The sequence below is a fragment of the Elaeis guineensis genome, chromosome 2 (genome assembly GCF_000442705.2).
Source record: "Elaeis guineensis isolate ETL-2024a chromosome 2, EG11, whole genome shotgun sequence".
Classification (NCBI taxonomy): Eukaryota; Viridiplantae; Streptophyta; class Magnoliopsida; order Arecales; family Arecaceae; genus Elaeis; species Elaeis guineensis.
Window position 1 is genome coordinate 99,772,017 of NC_025994.2, and position 19,679 is coordinate 99,791,695.

Consider the following 19,679-nt stretch of genomic DNA (forward strand, 5'->3'; position numbering starts at 1 on the left):
TGTGGAAATGCTAGATAACTGACTAGATCAGTTAGAGATCTATTTTACTATCTTTGAATATTCTGACATCCAGAAAGTAGCTTTTGCTCGTCCCAAACTTTTGAACCATGCTGTTATATAATAGAATTTGTATATGAGGAATAACAACATTTCTAATTTCATGTGGAGCAAATTCAAGGGCCTAATCAAGAAGTAATTTCACACAATTGGCTATGAGGAAGATCGATGGATCAATGGCAATACTCATAGCAGAAGTATGATCAATCCATCTAAAATTATATCAAGTTTCAAAAGCAAGCAATCTTCCTCAGAATCTCTATCGACGATTATATAATTTTCATGAAGTATGTTGGAGGTCTCTATAAGAACATTCAAAAAGAGCTAAAACTCTTCAAAGTTGAAGATGTCAGTAAAGCTAACGTGAAGTCCATGGGATTAAGGAGAAGAATCAATCAAGAGAAGGCAAGAATGGAGACAAGCTAAGAAAAAGTGGCAGAAATCTAGGTTAGGAAGGTGAGCAGAAAAAGAAAGTATGTCAATATGACTTATAAAAATTACTATGATTACTGTAACCTTCACAAACACATTAAGAAATGGTGTTGGAAACTTCACCCAGAGTTCCATGCCGAGAGAAAGTAGCTGAAAGATGATGATTTTGAGAAGAAAGGGAAGGTGGTTCTCAATATTATAGAGGTTGAGAAGATGCCTCAACTTGAGCAAACATACTCCAAATTGAGTTTAATGGTGAGGAAACTCAAGACAGTCATTGAGGTAGATCTGGAGATGCATGAGGAACTCTTTTGCTTCAAGATCTAGATGAAGTAAAGCATCAATGCTATTTTAGATCCTAAAAGCTAGAAGAACTTCATGTCTAAGAATTTGATTCAGAAGCTAGGGTAGTAGATAAAGCCCTATCTACATCCTTACCCTCTCAGTTGAATTTAGAAGGATGTCGAGTTGAAGATGGCTAAGCAATATTGTATCTTCAAGTTCGCCATCCTTGAGAGATATATGGATGAGTAATTTGTGAAGTAGTTTCTTTAGAGGTTTGCTAGGTTATCCTTGGGAGCTCATAGCTTTAGGACTGATATGCAGTCTTCTGCAAGCGGAAGAGGAAGTATCATCTTATAAAGGATGGGAAGAGTTCATGGTAAATATCTTCAAAACACAAGAGAATATGGATATTGCAACTGCAACTCAGTAAAGTAGCTTGTCAATGGCTACAGCAAATTCGTGATGATAGTACGAGAAGCCGACATTACTCATAGCATCCAAGCTCTTGCCCTTTGATTTCACCGATCGATTAATCAAGATGGAGATTGAGGAGTCCCCATAGTCATCGTTGACAACAAGGGTAGCAAGAAGCATCCTTATAACAAAGTCTAGATGTAGGTGCAGACCAAGTGGTTTGCTGAGAAATAAAAATAAAGAAGAGCAAGACCAAAAACATCTCTAAGTAAAGTTAGGGGTTCAACTGCAAGATAAAGAAGAAGATATTTTCCCATCTTCAGTTTTGACTTAGTGAAAGTTAAATCTTTTTGTAAACGATCCAGAACCTCGTCTAAAAAGGCTAACCAAAAGGTATTATTTGACTACACAAAAAGTTCACTGCATGCTAACATATGTCCATTGGAAATTGGAGTCAGAGACACTATCAAAGCCAAGGTAAAGCCTCAGCCTTTCTTCTCTTTCACTTCCTCTTCTCCCCATGGCCTGAGGCACCATCACCGGCCTTTGGTTTCACCAAAAAATCACCATAAATGATGCCATGTTCCATCCCTTGTTCTTTTAAAGTTTTTTCTCTTCTTCCAGCCATCTATGCCATTGGCGTTCATCGTCAAGGACCTCAGCCCACCCTTGCATCAACCCATGGCCAATGCCGGGACTGCAGCTGCTAGCAAGTTGGGACCTAAGGATGATCGAGCAAAGGGCCTCAATTTGGCCTTATTTTTGGCTTGATTATTATCTCTTCCTGTTGGCCGTCATTGCCAGCCATGTCTCACTATCTATTGCCACATGTCTTGCTACGTTGCCGTACCCTATCAATCCACTGACCACCAGCCCTTCTTTCCTACTTTGCTAAGAAGAAGAAGAAGAAGAAGAGAGAGAGAGAAGACATATTGATCAATATATTAATGTGACATAAGAAGTATTAAAATCTTTAATATTTAATATCTATTATTTAGTATTTGATACTTCTTATACTCTTTTTCAAAAATTATTAATTATAAAGTCTAATCACAAACCAACCAGTAAGACCCTTAATATTTGCAATGATGAAGCTCAAGTTAACCACCTCTATCGTTAAATTTTTAGCCAATGCAGATGCGCTTTCCAAACATAGAATAAAACAAGACAAGGCCCATGGATGCCACATGGCCCACAACAACGCACAAAAGCCAAGAGGCCCAGAAGAAACGGCATGCAATCCATGTGCAGAGCATAGGAAGGGGCGCGGCTCATAAAGGCAGTCCATGAGGGCGGCCGCGCAGCTCACCAGGAAATCCATGCGGTCCATGCACATTATTACGTGGTGCACAGCGGCTTATAGCATGGGCTTCATGCGGGTGCTTCATGCGGTTCGTGGTTCAAACGTGCATACGGCATGGGTCCAAACGCGAGCGTAGGACGTGGTTTGGGCGAGCGCATGTGCGCGGTTCATGGGTGGGCGAGCTAGGCATGCATTTGAGCAAGTGTGGGCACACGAATGCGAGAGGCGAACCAGTTGTGCCTGGGACTAGTTGGCGGTTCAGAAGCGAGCCGCAGACATGCGATGCAACAGAACAGAGAAGGCGGCTAGGGTATTAAAACCTAAGACAAAAAAGAAATTCATGAGGATTTAGGAGATTGGATACAGCCAGAACTTTGGGGGCTAGGAAAGCTATAAAAAGGAATACAGAGATCCAAGAGAAAAAGAGAGCAAAAATTGAGAGAAAATTGTAGAAAATAAGAGAGGGAAGTTGCAAGATTCTGGAGCTTTAGGAGAGAGTTTTGTAGTGGCATAAGGAGGTTCTGCTCCTGCATCTTCTTCAAATTCTTTTTCAACCTTCAAAGAAGATGGAGCTTTTTACAGCGAGCAAGATCCAATCCATAAGCAACTAAATCCTTCATCCTTAGGAAAGTGAATGAAGTTTTGAAATTCATATTTTTGTATTTCATTTTTTATTATGTATTTTCTTTTGTTATGCAATCAACTACTTGAACATTTTCCTTAATTTTGAATAATATTGCATATTTGAAAAATATGAATATTTTTTATGATCTTATTCATGTATTCGAGTAGTAGTTTTTTTATTTTATGATATTTGATCTCGAATAGTTTATGACTACGTAGAGACGAGTCATGATCTAAGGATATGATTCATGCTCAGCGAGTTAAGCTATGTTGAGAGCAAGATCATAAATTCATCTTTTTATTATCACTACAATTTATACTTTGTAGTAATTTGTATTCACTACTATAGAAAAGAACTACGACAGCGATCGACAACTACTGTCGTAGCCAAAACACTACTGCCATGGCCTACAACAATGGTTTCATACGGTTATAGAAGTGGTATAGCAACGGTTGTATAACCGCTGCTATAGATTCTACAGCAGCGGTTAACTAACTGCTGCGATAGCTTCTATAGCAGTGGTTGGTAAACCGCTGCTATATTGCAAGCTATAGTAGCGGTTGAATAACGACTGTTATACTCGATATATGGTAGTAGTTATATCAACTGCTGCAATAATCACTGTCATAAATTATGACAGCGGTTGTCTAACTGTTGTCATAAATCTATGGCAGTGGTTAGCACGGACCAATGACAGCAGTTGGTACAGATATAGCAGCGGTTGTGCAATCACTGCCGTAGGCTATGACAGCGATTCACAACAACTGCTGTAGCTTTTTTCCTTATACTACTTTCCAATCACTTAAATTTATCATTTTTTATCTAATAGACACAATTCAATATATAATTACTTAAGCTAAAATTTATAAGAATAAAAAATTTTACATAAAATTCAATAATAATGCAGAATATATCTCAAATACTCAAATTGTATTGCTGATCAAATTATATTACAATATTTTTTAAATAAAAATAAAATACATCAAAAATCTCCTAAATCAAAATCCTCCTCTCCAAATATCTCATCATCATCAAGAGGGGCTGAAGCAGGATCGGAAGGGACTAGAGCAGGAGCTGGAGGGACTAGAGCAGGAGCTAGAGGGGCTAGAGCTAGAGGGACTGGAGCTAAAATGCTAGCCAACATATCCTAAATGATCGATAAATCAGCTCCAAAATTAGCGGAGAGCTGACTCACCATAGCAAATATGACACTCTGTAGCTGAGATGCGCGCTTCTGAGCCTGAGATGCACGCTCCTGAGCCTGAGCTGCCTATGCCAAGGCCTCGTCAAGCTGCTCCCTACTGACGATCCCAAAAATATGTAAGAAGATGCTCGCCTCAGACTAGTAGCTCATCGGCGTATGTCCGGACCTGCAACAAATTCTTCCAAAGTGCTCAGGTCCCAAGATCTGAGATAGATGGTCATAGAGGCTAGAGGTGTCCGAGCCCTCACTCACAAGCATGTCTAACTACTTGTATAATTATAAATTCAAATAAAAGATCATAAGAAATGTTATAATACTAATTATACTAATCCACCTCCATTCCAGGGTCCGGTGCGATATATTGGGACAAATCCTCTCCACAAGACAAGCTCTGGTACTGCATCGGTATGTAACTTGTAGTAGTAGTCCCCAGGAGAAGGGTCAGAGGAACTCTTCCATGACGTGAGATACCTGTTAAGATTGGTTCTTAAATCCCACCCAAGCTTCATACCTGGTAGAAGTGTGTTACCTGGATGATCAAAGCTCTGCCACAATAATTTCTTCGTAGTTCTTTCAATCAGGACGAGATTTCCCGAGTCTAGGAGCTGTGCAACGGGATTAATTGCATTTGTTGTGCCTGTTGACCAAATAATATATCCAGTGCTGTTTAGCAGTACCAGATTTCCATCACCTGTGAGATTGAGAACCCCCATGGAGCCATTGAGGGGAGAGATTCTATTGGCAACCCACGCAACTGTTTTATCTGGAGTGCCTCTGTAATGTATCCCCAAATATCGATTATTCGAGTCGCCAGGGCTGAAGAAGCCCAGTTCGAAGGTCCCATCGGACGAAATTAAGATTTGTCCATCTACAATGGATTTGGTTGGTGTCATTGTATCTCCTACAATGGATACAATGAAGAGATTAAAGGAAAGAAATAAAACCATAAATTTATTTTGAGGAAACAGCCACAGGGTATCCATCATTTCGTTTAAAAAATGAAATGAGAACGAAAATATGATTAGTACGGCGGATCCACCTGTAAGCCAGTGGGGGCTGTCCCAGGCATAAGCTCCTGATGGGCTGTCCCAGGCATAAGCTCCTGGCCGGCTGTTCCACATGATAAAGCTAGTCCATACCATATATCTCTTTCTTTTTCATTTAATCAATATGTGTTGATTTCATCAAATCAATTCTGTCTTGCATTATGATCAATTCAGATATGTCATATTCATATAATCATGCCATCAATCTCTGATACATATATATTGACATAACATACTCATGCTTAAAATCAAATAATAGTATCTCAGATATAATAAATTCATCGATCTCAAATCCGACGATGCAAAACCAATGATGCAAGACCAACAGTAAAATAGCATATATATAATAGTGATCATGTACAGGAATTCTTATCTTTACCGATGACTGATCCAAGCATAGAAATCAATGTTCTTCTTTAATTTATGATTTTTTTTAACAAAATATTCTACTTGACATCTTATGTAGACAATCATATCTCTTCGTAACCCTAATCAAATATAAAAATTATATATGGAGAAAATTATCGATAATTGATCCTAATAACACAAATCTAGGACCTCTCTTAGAATTAATCAAAATTAAGATTTGTCTAAGTATCTGGATCCTCCACTGATCCATAAGACTTCTAGAGAGAGAAAATTCATGAAGAGAGAGAAAATTCTAGAGAGAGAAAGTGGGGAGAGAATCTTCGTATCTTTCAGATAAGATAATCATGATCGAGATCATCAGAGGTCCTATCAAGGTGACTCAATATGAATCAAATATTATAAATTTTGAATAAGATCGAGCTGGGATCAGATCTACTGCACGAATTTCGAAGCAATCTCAGATCATCTTATTTTCATCTCAAGTTTATCTTAAGGTCTGTGATGAAATGAAAGAGAAAGACACTAGAGAGATAAAATCCATAAGGAGAGAGAAAAGTCTAGAGAGAAAATCTAGAGAGAGAAAATGTAGAGAGAAGGTAGAGAGAGGAGAGAGGAAAGAGAGAGAAAGGAGGGAGAGGAGAGAGAGAAAATTTCTCTCTCTTCTTCTTTTTTCTATTTTTGTTTTCTTTATTTTTATTTTTTGTTTTCTTCTTTTTTTTCTTTTTCTTTTCTTTTTCTTTTTCTTTTCCTTCTTCTTCTTTCTTCTTCTTTCTTTTTCCTTTTCTTCCCACGGCCTCCCTTGGGCCGAAACAGGGGACGGACGAGGGGCTCCAGCTTGGCTCCGATGAGGGCGACGGCTTCGTCGGAGGTCCAACAGCAGGTGGAGGCGGCGGTGGAGCAAGGGATGGCCGGCGGCAAGGTTCGACCGGCGAGAAATCAAGAAGAGATCGGAAAAATAGAGGACTGCCACTTTTTCTTTTGTTTTCCGATCATTGGCCGGTCACCGACGGCCAATACCTTCAAGAAAGAGAGATAAACGGATGAGGATCCTATCCTAGGGATGAGACACCGCAACCGACGGCATCGGTGGTCGGAAAAGAGAGGAAAGGGTCCGGCCGAAACAGAGCAAAACAGGGGTTCACGTTGTTCATGGATTTTTCGGCGATCCCGACGGTCGGTGAGGGTCTAAAGCCATGGGGAGAAAGGAAAGAGAGAGAGAAAGAAAATTTGGAGCCTTACCTGGCCTCTTCGATCTTTGATTTTTGATGAACACGAGAAGAGGCTGCCACGGCTTCCACAGAGAAAAGGGGAGGAATCGGGCTCAACAGTCGCCGGTGGAGGCTCTTGAGGGAGAGGGGAGTCTTATTTATAGAGGGTTCTAGAGTTTTAAAGATTCCAAAACTCTTCTCCGTCTGGGATTCATCGGAGAAGAAGACTCTCGATGGGAGTCTTCTTCCCATTCTTTTTTTTTTTGTATGGGCTTTGGGTTTTTGGGCTTGATCCAGGGTCCAAATGGGCTAGGGTGTTACATGGATATTGACCAAATTGATCCATATTCTATCTATTACCATCCCTTGTGGAGTCAAGAAAGACTACCTTGAGTCATGCTCGTTGTCTTTACCGATAATTCTCCTAAAAGGTAAACTCAAATTATGCGTGGAACTTTTCTTGCGTATTACCTTACAAGCTAACCTGCTCAGGGAAATTTTCCATGATGCAACTTTTTGTGCCTTTATTGTAATAACCCAGATTAAAAAAAAAAAAAGAGAACGGAAGAGGACTCCTGATAGAGTCCATCTTCCCTCTTTGAATCAAAATGGGATTGGAACTCTAGGAGCCCTAGATCCCATCTATAAATCCCCTTCTCCCCTCCCTCCAAAGGACCCCAGAGCCCGGCCACTTCTCTTCTTCCTTCCTCTTTCTTTCTCATTTTACCGATTTTCTTAGAACCGTGCTCACCGAAAATTGGAAACGAAGACACTGCCAGAGCTCGAGGTAAGCCCCTCCCCTTCTTCCTCTCCCTCTTCCCTTTCTCCCCTGGCCCAAGGCCTCGTCGCCGGCCACCGACTTTGTCGAAAATTAGTCGCAAAAGAAATCCTCTATTTTTTTGAATTTTCCCTTGATTTTGCCGCCGTTCTCCTCTTCGCTGCCGGCCGTCCACTGCTGGCCACCGCCGGCCGAACCCCATTGCCGATCGTTGCCGGATCTCCGACCAAGCTGTCGGAGCTCGAGCCACCGAGGGGGGGTACCTCATGGTCTTTCCCTGTTTCAGCCAAGGGAGGCCGCGAGAAGAAAAGAAAAGAAGAAAGAAGAAGAAAAGAAAAGAAAAGAAAAAGGAAAAAGAAAAAGAAAAGAAAAAGGAAAAAGAAAAAAAAGAAAAAGAGAAAGAGAAAAATAAAAATAAAATAAAATAAAAAGAAAAAGAAGAGAGAAAAAAAAAATTTCTCTCTTTCCTCTCTCTACCTTCTCTCTCTACCTTTTCTCTCCAATTTCTCTCTCTAGATTCTCTCTCTATTTTCTCTCTCTAGATCTTTCTCTCTTTTTGTGGATTTTATCTTTCTAGAATCTTTCTACTCTCTCTCTGATTGCATCACAGACCCTAGGATATATTTGAAATAAAAATATGATGAATTGAGATTGCTCCAAAATTCGTGCAGTAGATCTGATCCCAGTCTGATTCTATTCAAAATTGTAACACTTGATTCATATTAAGTCACCCTGATAGGACCTCTGATGATCTTCACCATGATTGCCTCATCTGAAGGATACAAAGATTCTCTCTCCACTTTCTCTCTCTATTTTTTTTCTCTAGAATTTTCTCTCTCTTCATAGATTTTCTCTCTCTAGAAGTCTTATGGATCAGTGGAGGATCCTGATACATAGACAAGTCCTAATTTGATTAATCCTAAGAGAGGTCCTCGATTTGTGTATTAGAATCAATCATCGGTAATTTCTTTATATAAGATTTTTATATTTGATCAGGGTTATGAAGAGATGATTGTCTGCATATGATATCGAGTGAAATATTTTGTTAAAAAAATTCATAAATCAAAGAAGAACATTGATTTCTGTGCTTGGATCAGTCATCGGTAAAGGTAAGAATCTCTGTACATGATCACTATTATATATATACTATTTTACTGTTGGTCTTGCATCATTGGTTTTGCATCGTCGGATTTGAGATCGATGAATTTATTATATCTGAGATACTGTTATTTGATTTTAAGCATGAGTATGTTATGTCAATATATATGTATCAGAGATTGATGGCATGATTATATAAATATGACATATCTGAATTGATCATAATGCAAGACAGAATTGATTTGATGAAATCAACACATATTGATTAAATGAAAAAGAAAGAGATATATGGTATGGACTAGCCTTATCATGTGGAACAGTCGGCCAGAAACTTATGCTTGGGACAGCCTCCACTGGCTTACAGGTGGATCAGCCGGCCAGGAGCTCATGCCTGGGACAGCCCGCCAGGAGCTTATGCCTGGGACAGCCTCTCACGGGCTTTCGTACGTGGGACAGCCGGCCAGGAGCTCATCCTGGGACAGTCTTGAAAGACTTTTTAAGTGGATTCGATCCGGATGATGACTGAGGTATAGACTTGGATAGTCCAGAGCCGGAAAGAAACTGTTAAGAATCATGTGATTATGAAAGGAGAAATGAAAGATAAGACATGAAATAATTATTGAATAAAAGTGTTTCACCGTTAACATATGATGATGCATCTATTTTAAAAATATAAAAAATTTATGGATATTTGTATTATTCTAGACATTGAACATTGAATTTATGTTTATTATTTATCTTTATTTTTAGATTATATTATTATATCAGTGTGATATGGAAATTCTTACTGGGCTGTAAAGCTCACACCTCTTCATCTTTCTTTTTCTTCTCAGAGTTACAGGATGTTTATGATTGGCTATGGCTTAGATTTATGAGTGAGCAGATGGATAGATAGAGTGTCATAGTACCTGATCAGAGGATTGAAGAAAATTAATTTATAATTATGCAAGGTTTTATGAATTATTGTTGAAATTAATTGTTATGGATGTTAAGATTATAATAATTTATTTTGGCCTTGCATATTCTTTAGGGGTTGCTCTAAGGAGTGTGCGGCCATCACGTATCCGACCCGGATGTTGGGTTCGGGGCGTGACAGAATGGTATCAGAGCTTAGGTTATGAACATTGGAGATTACGATATAAATGATTAGGATGTGATAGAATAATATCAGAGCTTAGGTTTAGGATCACCAGAGATTATAAGAGATATTAAAATTTTATGTAAGATCAGTAGGATGTGACAGAGTGGCATCTGAGCTTAGAGCTTAGGTTATGTTTATTTGGAGATAATGATACAAGTGATTAGGATATGACAGAACAGTACTATAGCCCAAGTTTAAGGTCACTAGGGATTGTCATATAAGTGATATCAAAATTTTGAGATTATAATCAATAGAGTATGATAGATAATATTAGAGTCTGAGGTTATAATCATTAAAGATGTAATAGAATGATATTACAATTTAGGTTATGATCATTAGAGAATATGATTTAAGTGGTATTTAAGCTTAAGATTATAATTATTTGAAATTATGACTTTAGTGATATTTAAACTTAGGTTATGATCATGAGAAACATGATAGATATAAAAGAGAAGATTCAATATTTAGATTTCAAATCAATAGATATTAAGATAAAATTTATGTATAAGTGGCATATGATATCTATAATAGAATTGATGAGTTATATCTTAGATTTCAATTAGAAAGGTTGACCTAAGTATGAAAAGAGTTGACCTTGGAATAAAGTGGGAGGTATTGATAAGTTATGTTGAGTATACTAGATGAATTTGGAATATAAAACTTATATGATTGAAGATCATGATTTTTTTTTTATTCCAATGATAATTCTCTGAACATTATGAATTTTGGACTTATCAAAGAAAGTTAATTAGGGTAGGGTCTAAGAAGAAATTACATCATATGAGAGAGAAATATTTTTGAACACTGAACCCATAAGAGGTCATATATGAAACTCAATCTTAGATGAAAAATATACTTGAATTTTATTATGAGAATATGAGATACACATCTTGGTAAAATTTTTGGTTACTCAAAATATCATATTCTGAATATTATTTCTTGATCTTTCAAGTTGCATTAAATTTCAAGTCAATAGTTTATTTTTCTAAGTGGATCAAAAGTATTTTGATATTATTGTTAAATTAAAGAAGAAAATTTATTTTGTCAGAGTATGATATAAAGGTTATAATGAAATCCTTAATAATTCGTATTACTATCTTTGGATTAGATTTTTTTTAATTTTTTTTTGTAATTGTTGAAGATGGTGAAGTGTATTAATTATTCAAGTCAAAGTTTGGATTTTTTTAAAAATTGAACTAAGACATCTTGCTAGTGTTAAATTTTGATTGACTTATACAAGGGATAAGATTTTGTATGGATTTATTGATTAATATTAAGGGTTGTGATGAAGGGAGCTCTATAAGAAATAATCAAGTTGATTCTACTTAAGGATGTTGGCTTAAGTTCTTCTAGTTTGATAAATTAAAATTTAATTTTTTTTTAAAAAAAAATAATTTAGAAATTATCTAAATGATTGTAAGATAAATCTAAGGTTAACTTCAATCGATTCTAGACATGTTAGATTCTTGAAGAGTGATGAAACTTATACAATGATTTCAAACATAGGAAGTGGATCAAGATTTAATTTTTATATGCTATACCCAAAGGTAGTAAAGATAAAGAAACTTAAAATTTTGTCCTAAGTCTTATATGAAATTTGAAGGTTGGATCTATCCTGGACTGATCTAACATATAAGGATATTTTTTTTATCATTGATAGACTTATATAATTTGATAAATTAAGATCAAAGTGCACAGCAAAAGCGTGGTGGATTAAATTGATTAGAAATATTAATTTTTTTAAATCAAAAGATATTAGATGAAATACATTAGTTGCAAATAAGGAAGAATTTTATTGATAATGAAAGGATGCTACAGATTTTGATCTAATCCGATCATAGCCGGATAATCTTGTCAGTAGGTTGCTTCATTGTAGATAATGCCAAGAAATTTTAGATATCTCAAGTTTATTAACAGCTTGATAGTTCTGATATTAGTTCAAACTTAGAATGTCCTGACATAGATCTCATATTTTTTTAAAAAAATTAATATTGTTACTTAAACTGATATAGAAGATTGAGATTTTTCTTAAGATGGAAGTCTATATATAAAATTTGTTGGAAGATCAAGTGAAGAAAGAAATCGATGATTGTGAAGAGTGCCGATGTTTGACCTTTATTTATTTTTCTATCAAGGGTAGTTTGAGATAATTATAAATTTCGAGTGAAATGTATTAGACAAATAAGGGTGGTATATTAATACAAGTCTAAAATGTTACAGTTCTTCAAAAAGTTGAGAAATCAATAAGAAGGGATGAGTTTGAAATTTTAAATAATTTTTGTTATAACAAGATCATGAGAAATAAATAATATATATGATATTATCGTAAGCTTGAGAATGACATGAAGAATGTATATTTTGAAATATGTATCTCGAACGACATAACTTAAATTTCGAGGACGAAATTATTTTAAGAAGGGAAGAATGTAATAACCCAGATTAAAAAAAAAAAAAAGAGAACGGAAGAGGACTCCTGATAGAGTCCGTCTTCCCTCTTTGAATCAAAATGGGATTGGAACTCTAGGAGCCCTAGATCCCATCTATAAATCCCCTTCTCCCCTCTCTCCAAAGGACCCCATTGCCCGGCCACTTTTCTTCTTCCTTCCTCTTTCTTTCTCATTTTACCGATTTTCTTAGAACTGTGCTCACTGAAAATTGGAAACGGAGACACTGCCGGAGCTCGAGGTAAGCCCCTCCCCTTCTTCCTCTCCCTCTTCCCTTTCTCCCCTGGCCCAAGGCCTCACCGTCAGCCACCGACTTTGCCGAAAATCAGTCGCAAAAGAAATCCTCTATTTTTCTAAATTTTCCCTTGATTTTGCCGCCGTTCTCCTCTTCGCTGCCGGCCATCCGCTGCTGGCCATCGTCGGCCGAACCCCATCGCCGGTCGTTGCCGGATCTCCGGCCAAGTCGCCGGAGCCCGAGCCACCGAGGGGGGGTACCTCATGATCTTTCCCTGTTTCAGCCAAGGGAGGCCGCGGGAAGAAAAGAAAAGAAGAAAGAAGAAGAAAAGAAAAGAAAAGAAAAAGGAAAAAGAAAAAGAAAAGAAAAAGGAAAAAGAAAAATAAAAGAGAAAGAGAAAAATAAAAATAAAATAAAATAAAAAGAAAAAGAAGAGAGAAAAAAAAATTTTCTCTTTCCTCTCTCTACCTTCTCTCTCCAGTTTCTCTCTCTAGATTCTCTCTCTATTTTCTCTCTCTAGATCTTTCTCTCTTTTTGTGGATTTTATCTCTCTAAAATCTTTCTACTCTCTCTCTGATTGCATCACAGACCCTAGGATATATTTGAAATAAAAATATGATGAATTGAGATTGCTTCGAAATTCGTGCAGTAGATCTGATCCCAGTCTGATTCTATTCGAAATTGTAACACTTGATTCATATTAGGTCACCCTGATAGGACCTCTGATGATCTCGACCATGATTGCCTCATCTGAAGGATACAAAGATTCTCTCTCCACTTTCTCTTTCTATTTTTTCTCTCTAGAATTTTCTCTCTCTTCATGGATTTTCTCTCTCTAGAAGTCTTATGGATCAGTGGAGGATCCTGATACATAGACAAGTCCTAATTTGATTAATCCTAAGAGAGGTCCTCGATTTGTGTATTAGAATCAATCATCGGTAATTTCTTTATATATGATTTTTATATTTGATCAGGGTTATGAAGAGATGATTGTCTGCATATGATATCGAGTGAAATATTTTGTTAAAGAAATTCATAAATCAAAGAAGAACATTGATTTCTGTGTTTGGATCAGTCATCGGTAAAGATAAGAATCCCTGTACATGATCACTATTATATATATGCTTGTCACGCCCCGAACCCAACACCCGGGTCGGATACGTGATGGCCGCACACTCCTTAGAGCAAACCCTAAAGAATATGCAAGGCCAAATTAAATCACTACAACCTTAACATCCATAATAATTAATTTCAATAATAATTCCTAAAATCTTGCATAATTACAATTAATATTCCTTCAATCCTCTGATCAGGTATCAACGGTACTCTATCTATGCATCCGCTCACTCACAAATCCATACCATAGCCAACCATGGACATCTTGTAACTCTGAGAAGAAAAGAAAATGAAGGGGTGTGAGCTTTACAGCCCAGTAAGAATTCCCATATCACACCAATATAATAATATAATTTGAAAATAATGATAGGCAATAACACGTAAAAGTCGATGTTCACTGTCCAGAATACTGCAAACATTTATAGATTATCTGTTTATCAAAAGAGATGCATCATCATATGTTAAATAAGTGAAACAATTTTATTCAACGATTGTTTCATGTCTTATCTTTCTATTTTCTTCTATTATCACATCATCTTTAATCCTTTCCTTTTGGTTTTAGCTTAAGCTTTGGCTTTGGCTTTGGACTACCAGGATCATGCGACGATCTTTTATTCGGATCGATTTCTGTGATCTTCCTCGGATCGAAATATTCATGATCTTTCTCGGATCAAAGTGGCCATGATCTTTCTCGGATCAAATCATTCATGATCTTTCTCGGATCAGATTCTTCATGATCTTTCTCGGATCATATTCTTCCACACATAAGCCTGTGGGGGCTGTCCCAGGCATAAGCTCCTGGCAAGCTATTCCACATGACAAGGCCAGTCCAAACCATATTTTTCTTTCTCTTTATATTTTCATGAAACTATAATATTTGACTTCATTAATCAATTCAAATTTTGCAGTGTAATATTTCATACCCATATAATCATGCCATCAATCGCTGATACATATGTATTGATATAACATACTCATGCTCAAAATCACATAAATAAATAACAGTGTCTCAGATATAACAAATTCATCAATCTCAAATCCAACGATGCAAAACCAACGATGCAAGACCAACAGTAAAATAGCACATATATAATAGTGATCATGTACAGAGATTCTTACCTTTACCGGTGACTGATCCAAACACAGAAATCAATGTTCTTCTTTGATTTATAAATTTCTCTAATAAGATATTCCACTCGATATCTTATGCAGATAATCGTATCTCTTCATGACCCTGATCAAATATAAAAATCATATATAGAGAAAATTACCGATAATCGATCTTAATAACACAGATCGAGGACCTCTCTTAGGATTAATCAAAATTAGAATTTATCTAATTATCTAGATCCTCCACTGATCCATAAGACTTCTAGAGAGAGAAAATCCCTGAAGAGAGAGAAAATTCTAGAGAGAGAAAGTAGAGAGAGAAAGTGGAGAGAGAATCTTCATTTTTTTTTTGATGAGGCAATCATGATCGAGATCATCAAAGGTCCTATCAGGGTGACTCAATATGAATCAAGTGTTACAAATTTTGAATAGGATCGGACTGGGATCAGATCTACCGCACGAATTTCGGAGCAACCTCAGATCATCTTATTTTTATTTCAAATTTATCCTAGGGTTTGTGATGTAATCAGAGAGAGAGAGTAGAAAGATTCTAGAGAGATAAAATCCACAAAAAGAGAGAAAGATCTAGAGAGAGAAAATAAAGAGAGATTCTAGAGAGAGAAATTGGAGAGAGAAGGTAGAGAGAGGAGAGAGAAAAGAGAGAGAAAGGAGGGAAAAAGGAGAGAGAGGAAAATTCTCTCCTTCTTCTTCTTTTTATTTTATTTTATTTTCTTTTTATTTTTATTTTTCTCTTTTTCTTTTTCCTTTTCTTTTTTTTTCTTTTCCTTTTTCTTTTTCCTTTTTCTTTTCTTTTCTTTTCTTCTTCTTCTTCCTTTCTTCTTTTCTTCCCGCGGCCACCCTTGGCTGAAACAGGGGAGGACCGTGAGGTCCCCCCTCGGTGGCTCGGGCTCTGGTGGCTTGGCTGGAGATCCGACAACGGCCGACGATGGGGTTCGGCCGGCGGCGAAGAGGAGGACGGCGGCAAAAACAAAGAAAAAAAATCAGAAAACAGGGGATCCGTCCCCTTTCTTCGTGATTTTCGGCCATTGGCCGATCGCCGGCGGTCGAAATTTTCAGGGAAGGAAGAGAGGGAGATGGGGGTTCGGTCTCGGGAATGGGACGCCGCAACCGACGGCGCTGGTGGCCGGAAAAGAGAGGGAAGAGTTCGTCCGAAACAGAGCAAAAACAGGGTCATTTTATTCATGAATTTTCCGGCGATCCTGACGGCCGGCGAGGGTGCACGAAGCCGTGGAAAAGATGGGAAGGAAGAGAGGAAAGAGGAGAAGGGCTTACCTCCGACTCCGGTGAGGTCTCCGGCGAGTATTTGAGATGAACACGATGAGGACATCCGCGGCTTCAACGGAAAAATTCGAGAAAAATAAAAGAAAAATTTGGTGCTCGTCGTGACCAACCTTAGAGGGAAGGAGAGGGGGTTTTATAGGGTGTAGGGGAGGTCAAATCCGCCTCGGATTCAACCTCTCCATCAGTGATTTGGGTGGAAGAAGACTCCCAGTGGGAGTCTTCTTCATTCTTTTTTTTTTTATTTACTTTGGGCTTTTTGGGCTGATTTGGGTCGGGGTGTTACATTCTCCTCCCCTTCAAATAATTTCGTCCTCGAAATTAAGTTATATTGTTGAGATATATTTCAAGGTATACATTCTTCATATCATTCTCAAGCTTACAATAATGTCATATATATTATTTATTTCTCATGACCTTGTTATAACAAAATTATTTGAAATTTTAAACTCATCCCTTCTTATTGATTGCTCAACTTTTTTTTTTGAAGAACTGTAACATTTTGGACTTGTATTAATATACCACCTTATTTGTCTAATACATTCCACTCGAAATTCATAATTATCTCAGACTACTCTTGATAGAAAAATAAAGAAAAGTCGAACATTGGACACTCTTCACGACTATCGATTTCTTTCTTCACTTGATTTTCCAACAAATTTTATATATAGACTCTCATCTTAAGAAAAATCTCAATCTTCTATATCAGTTCAAGTAACAACATTAAATTTTAAAAAAATATGAGATCTATGTTAGGACATTCTAAGTTTGAACTGATATCAGAACTATCAAGCTGTTAATAAACTTGAGATATCTAAGATTTCTTGACATTATCTACAATGAAGCAACCTACTAACAAAAATTATCCGACTATGATCAGATTAGATCAAAATTTATAGTATCTTTTCATTATCAATAAAATCCTTCCTTATTTGCAACTAATATATTCCATCATATTATCTTTTGATTTAAAGGATCAATATTTCTAATCAATTCAGACCATCACGCTTTTGCTGCGCACTCTGATCTCAACTTATCAAATTATATAAGTCTATCAAAGATAAAGATATCCTTGTATGTTAGATCAATCCAGGATAGATCTAACCTTCAAATTTCATATAAGTCTTAGGGCAAAATTTTAAGTTTCTTTATCTTTACTACCTTCGGGTATAGCATATAAAAATTAAATCTTGATCCACTTTCTATGTTTGAAATCATTGCATAAGTTTCATCTTAATATCTATTGATTCGAAATCTGAATATTGAATCTTCTCTTTTATATCTATTATATTCCTCATGATTATAACCTAAGTTCAGATATCACTAGAATTATAATTCTGAATAATTATAACCTTAAACTCAAATACCACTTAAATCATATTTCCTAGTGATCATAACCTAAACTCTAATATCATTCTATCATACCTTTAATGATCAAAATCTTAAACTCCGATATTATCAATCATACTCTGGTGATTATAATCCCAAAGTTTTGATATCACTTATATGACAATCCCTAGTGACCTTAAACTTGGGCTCTAGTACTGTTCTATCATATCCTAATCACTTGTATCATTGTCTTCAAATAAACGTAACCTAAGTTCTAAGCTCAAATGCCACTCTATAATATTCTGATCACTTATATCATAATCCCTAATGATCATAACTTATGCTCTGATACCATTTTGTCACGCCCCGAACCCAACACCCGGGTCGAATACGTGATGGCCGCACACTCCTTAGAGCAAACCCTAAAGAATATGCAAGGCCAAATTAAATCACTACAACCTTAACATCCATAATAATTAATTTCAATAATAATTCCTAAAATCTTGCATAATTACAATTAATATTCCTTCAATCCTCTGATCAGGTATCAACGGTACTCTATCTATGCATCCGCTCACTCACAAATCCATACCATAGCCAACCATGGACATCTTGTAACTCTGAGAAGAAAAGAAAATGAAGGGGTGTGAGCTTTACAGCCCAGTAAGAATTCCCATATCACACCAATATAATAATATAATCTGAAAATAATGATAGGCAATAACACGTAAAAGTCGATGTTCACTGTCCAGAATACTGCAAACATTTATAGATTATCTGTTTATCAAAAGAGATGCATCATCATATGTTAAATAAGTGAAACAATTTTATTCAACGATTGTTTCATGTCTTATCTTTCTATTTTCTTCTATTATCACATCATCTTTAATCCTTTCCTTTTGGTTTTAGCTTAAGCTTTGGCTTTGGCTTTGGACTACCAGGATCATGCGACGATCTTTTATTCGGATCGATTTCTGTGATCTTCCTCGGATCGAAATATTCATGATCTTTCTCGGATCAAAGTGGCCATGATCTTTCTCGGATCAAATCATTCATGATCTTTCTCGGATCAGATTCTTCATGATCTTTCTCGGATCATATTCTTCCACACATAAGCCTGTGGGGGCTGTCCCAGGCATAAGCTCCTGGCAAGCTATTCCACATGACAAGGCCAGTCCAAACCATATTTTTCTTTCTCTTTATATTTTCATGAAACTATAATATTTGACTTCATTAATCAATTCAAATTTTGCAGTGTAATATTTCATACCCATATAATCATGCCATCAATCGCTGATACATATGTATTGATATAACATACTCATGCTCAAAATCACATAAATAAATAACAGTGTCTCAGATATAACAAATTCATCAATCTCAAATCCAACGATGCAAAACCAACGATGCAAGACCAACAGTAAAATAGCACATATATAATAGTGATCATGTACAGAGATTCTTACCTTTACCGGTGACTGATCCAAACACAGAAATCAATGTTCTTCTTTGATTTATAAATTTCTCTAATAAGATATTCCACTCGATATCTTATGCAGATAATCGTATCTCTTCATGACCCTGATCAAATATAAAAATCATATATAGAGAAAATTACCGATAATCGATCTTAATAACACAGATCGATGACCTCTCTTAGGATTAATCAAAATTAGAATTTATCTAATTATCTAGATCCTCCACTGATCCATAAGACTTCTAGAGAGAGAAAATCCCTGAAGAGAGAGAAAATTCTAGAGAGAGAAAGTAGAGAGAGAAAGTGGAGAGAGAATCTTCATTTTTTTTTTCGATGAGGCAATCATGATCGAGATCATCAAAGGTCCTATCAGGGTGACTCAATATGAATCAAGTGTTACAAATTTCGAATAGGATCGGACTGGGATCAGATCTACCGCACGAATTTCGGAGCAACCTCAGATCATCTTATTTTTATTTCAAATTTATCCTAGGGTTTGTGATGTAATCAGAGAGAGAGAGTAGAAAGATTCTAGAGAGATAAAATCCACAAAAAGAGAGAAAGATCTAGAGAGAGAAAATAGAGAGAGAATCTAGAGAGAGAAATTGGAGAGAGAAGGTAGAGAGAGGAGAGAGAAAAGAGAGAGAAAGGAGGGAAAAGGAGAGAGAGGAAAATTCTCTCCTTCTTCTTCTTTTTATTTTATTTTATT

General features: G+C 36.5%; 1 protein-coding gene and 1 long non-coding RNA gene across 3 annotated transcripts in view; one reads left to right on the forward strand and one right to left on the reverse strand.

Moving 5' to 3' along the window:
• The window catches only part of LOC105049635 (uncharacterized), a 126,149-nt gene that overhangs the window by 80,789 nt on the left and 25,681 nt on the right, over positions 1-19,679 (forward strand). The window lies entirely within an intron of this gene.
• Positions 4,641-5,303, reverse strand: LOC140855592 (S-locus-specific glycoprotein S6-like). The gene has a single exon (XM_073251675.1). It carries the CDS (start codon positions 5,301-5,303, stop codon positions 4,641-4,643), a length of 663 nt encoding a protein of 220 aa, XP_073107776.1.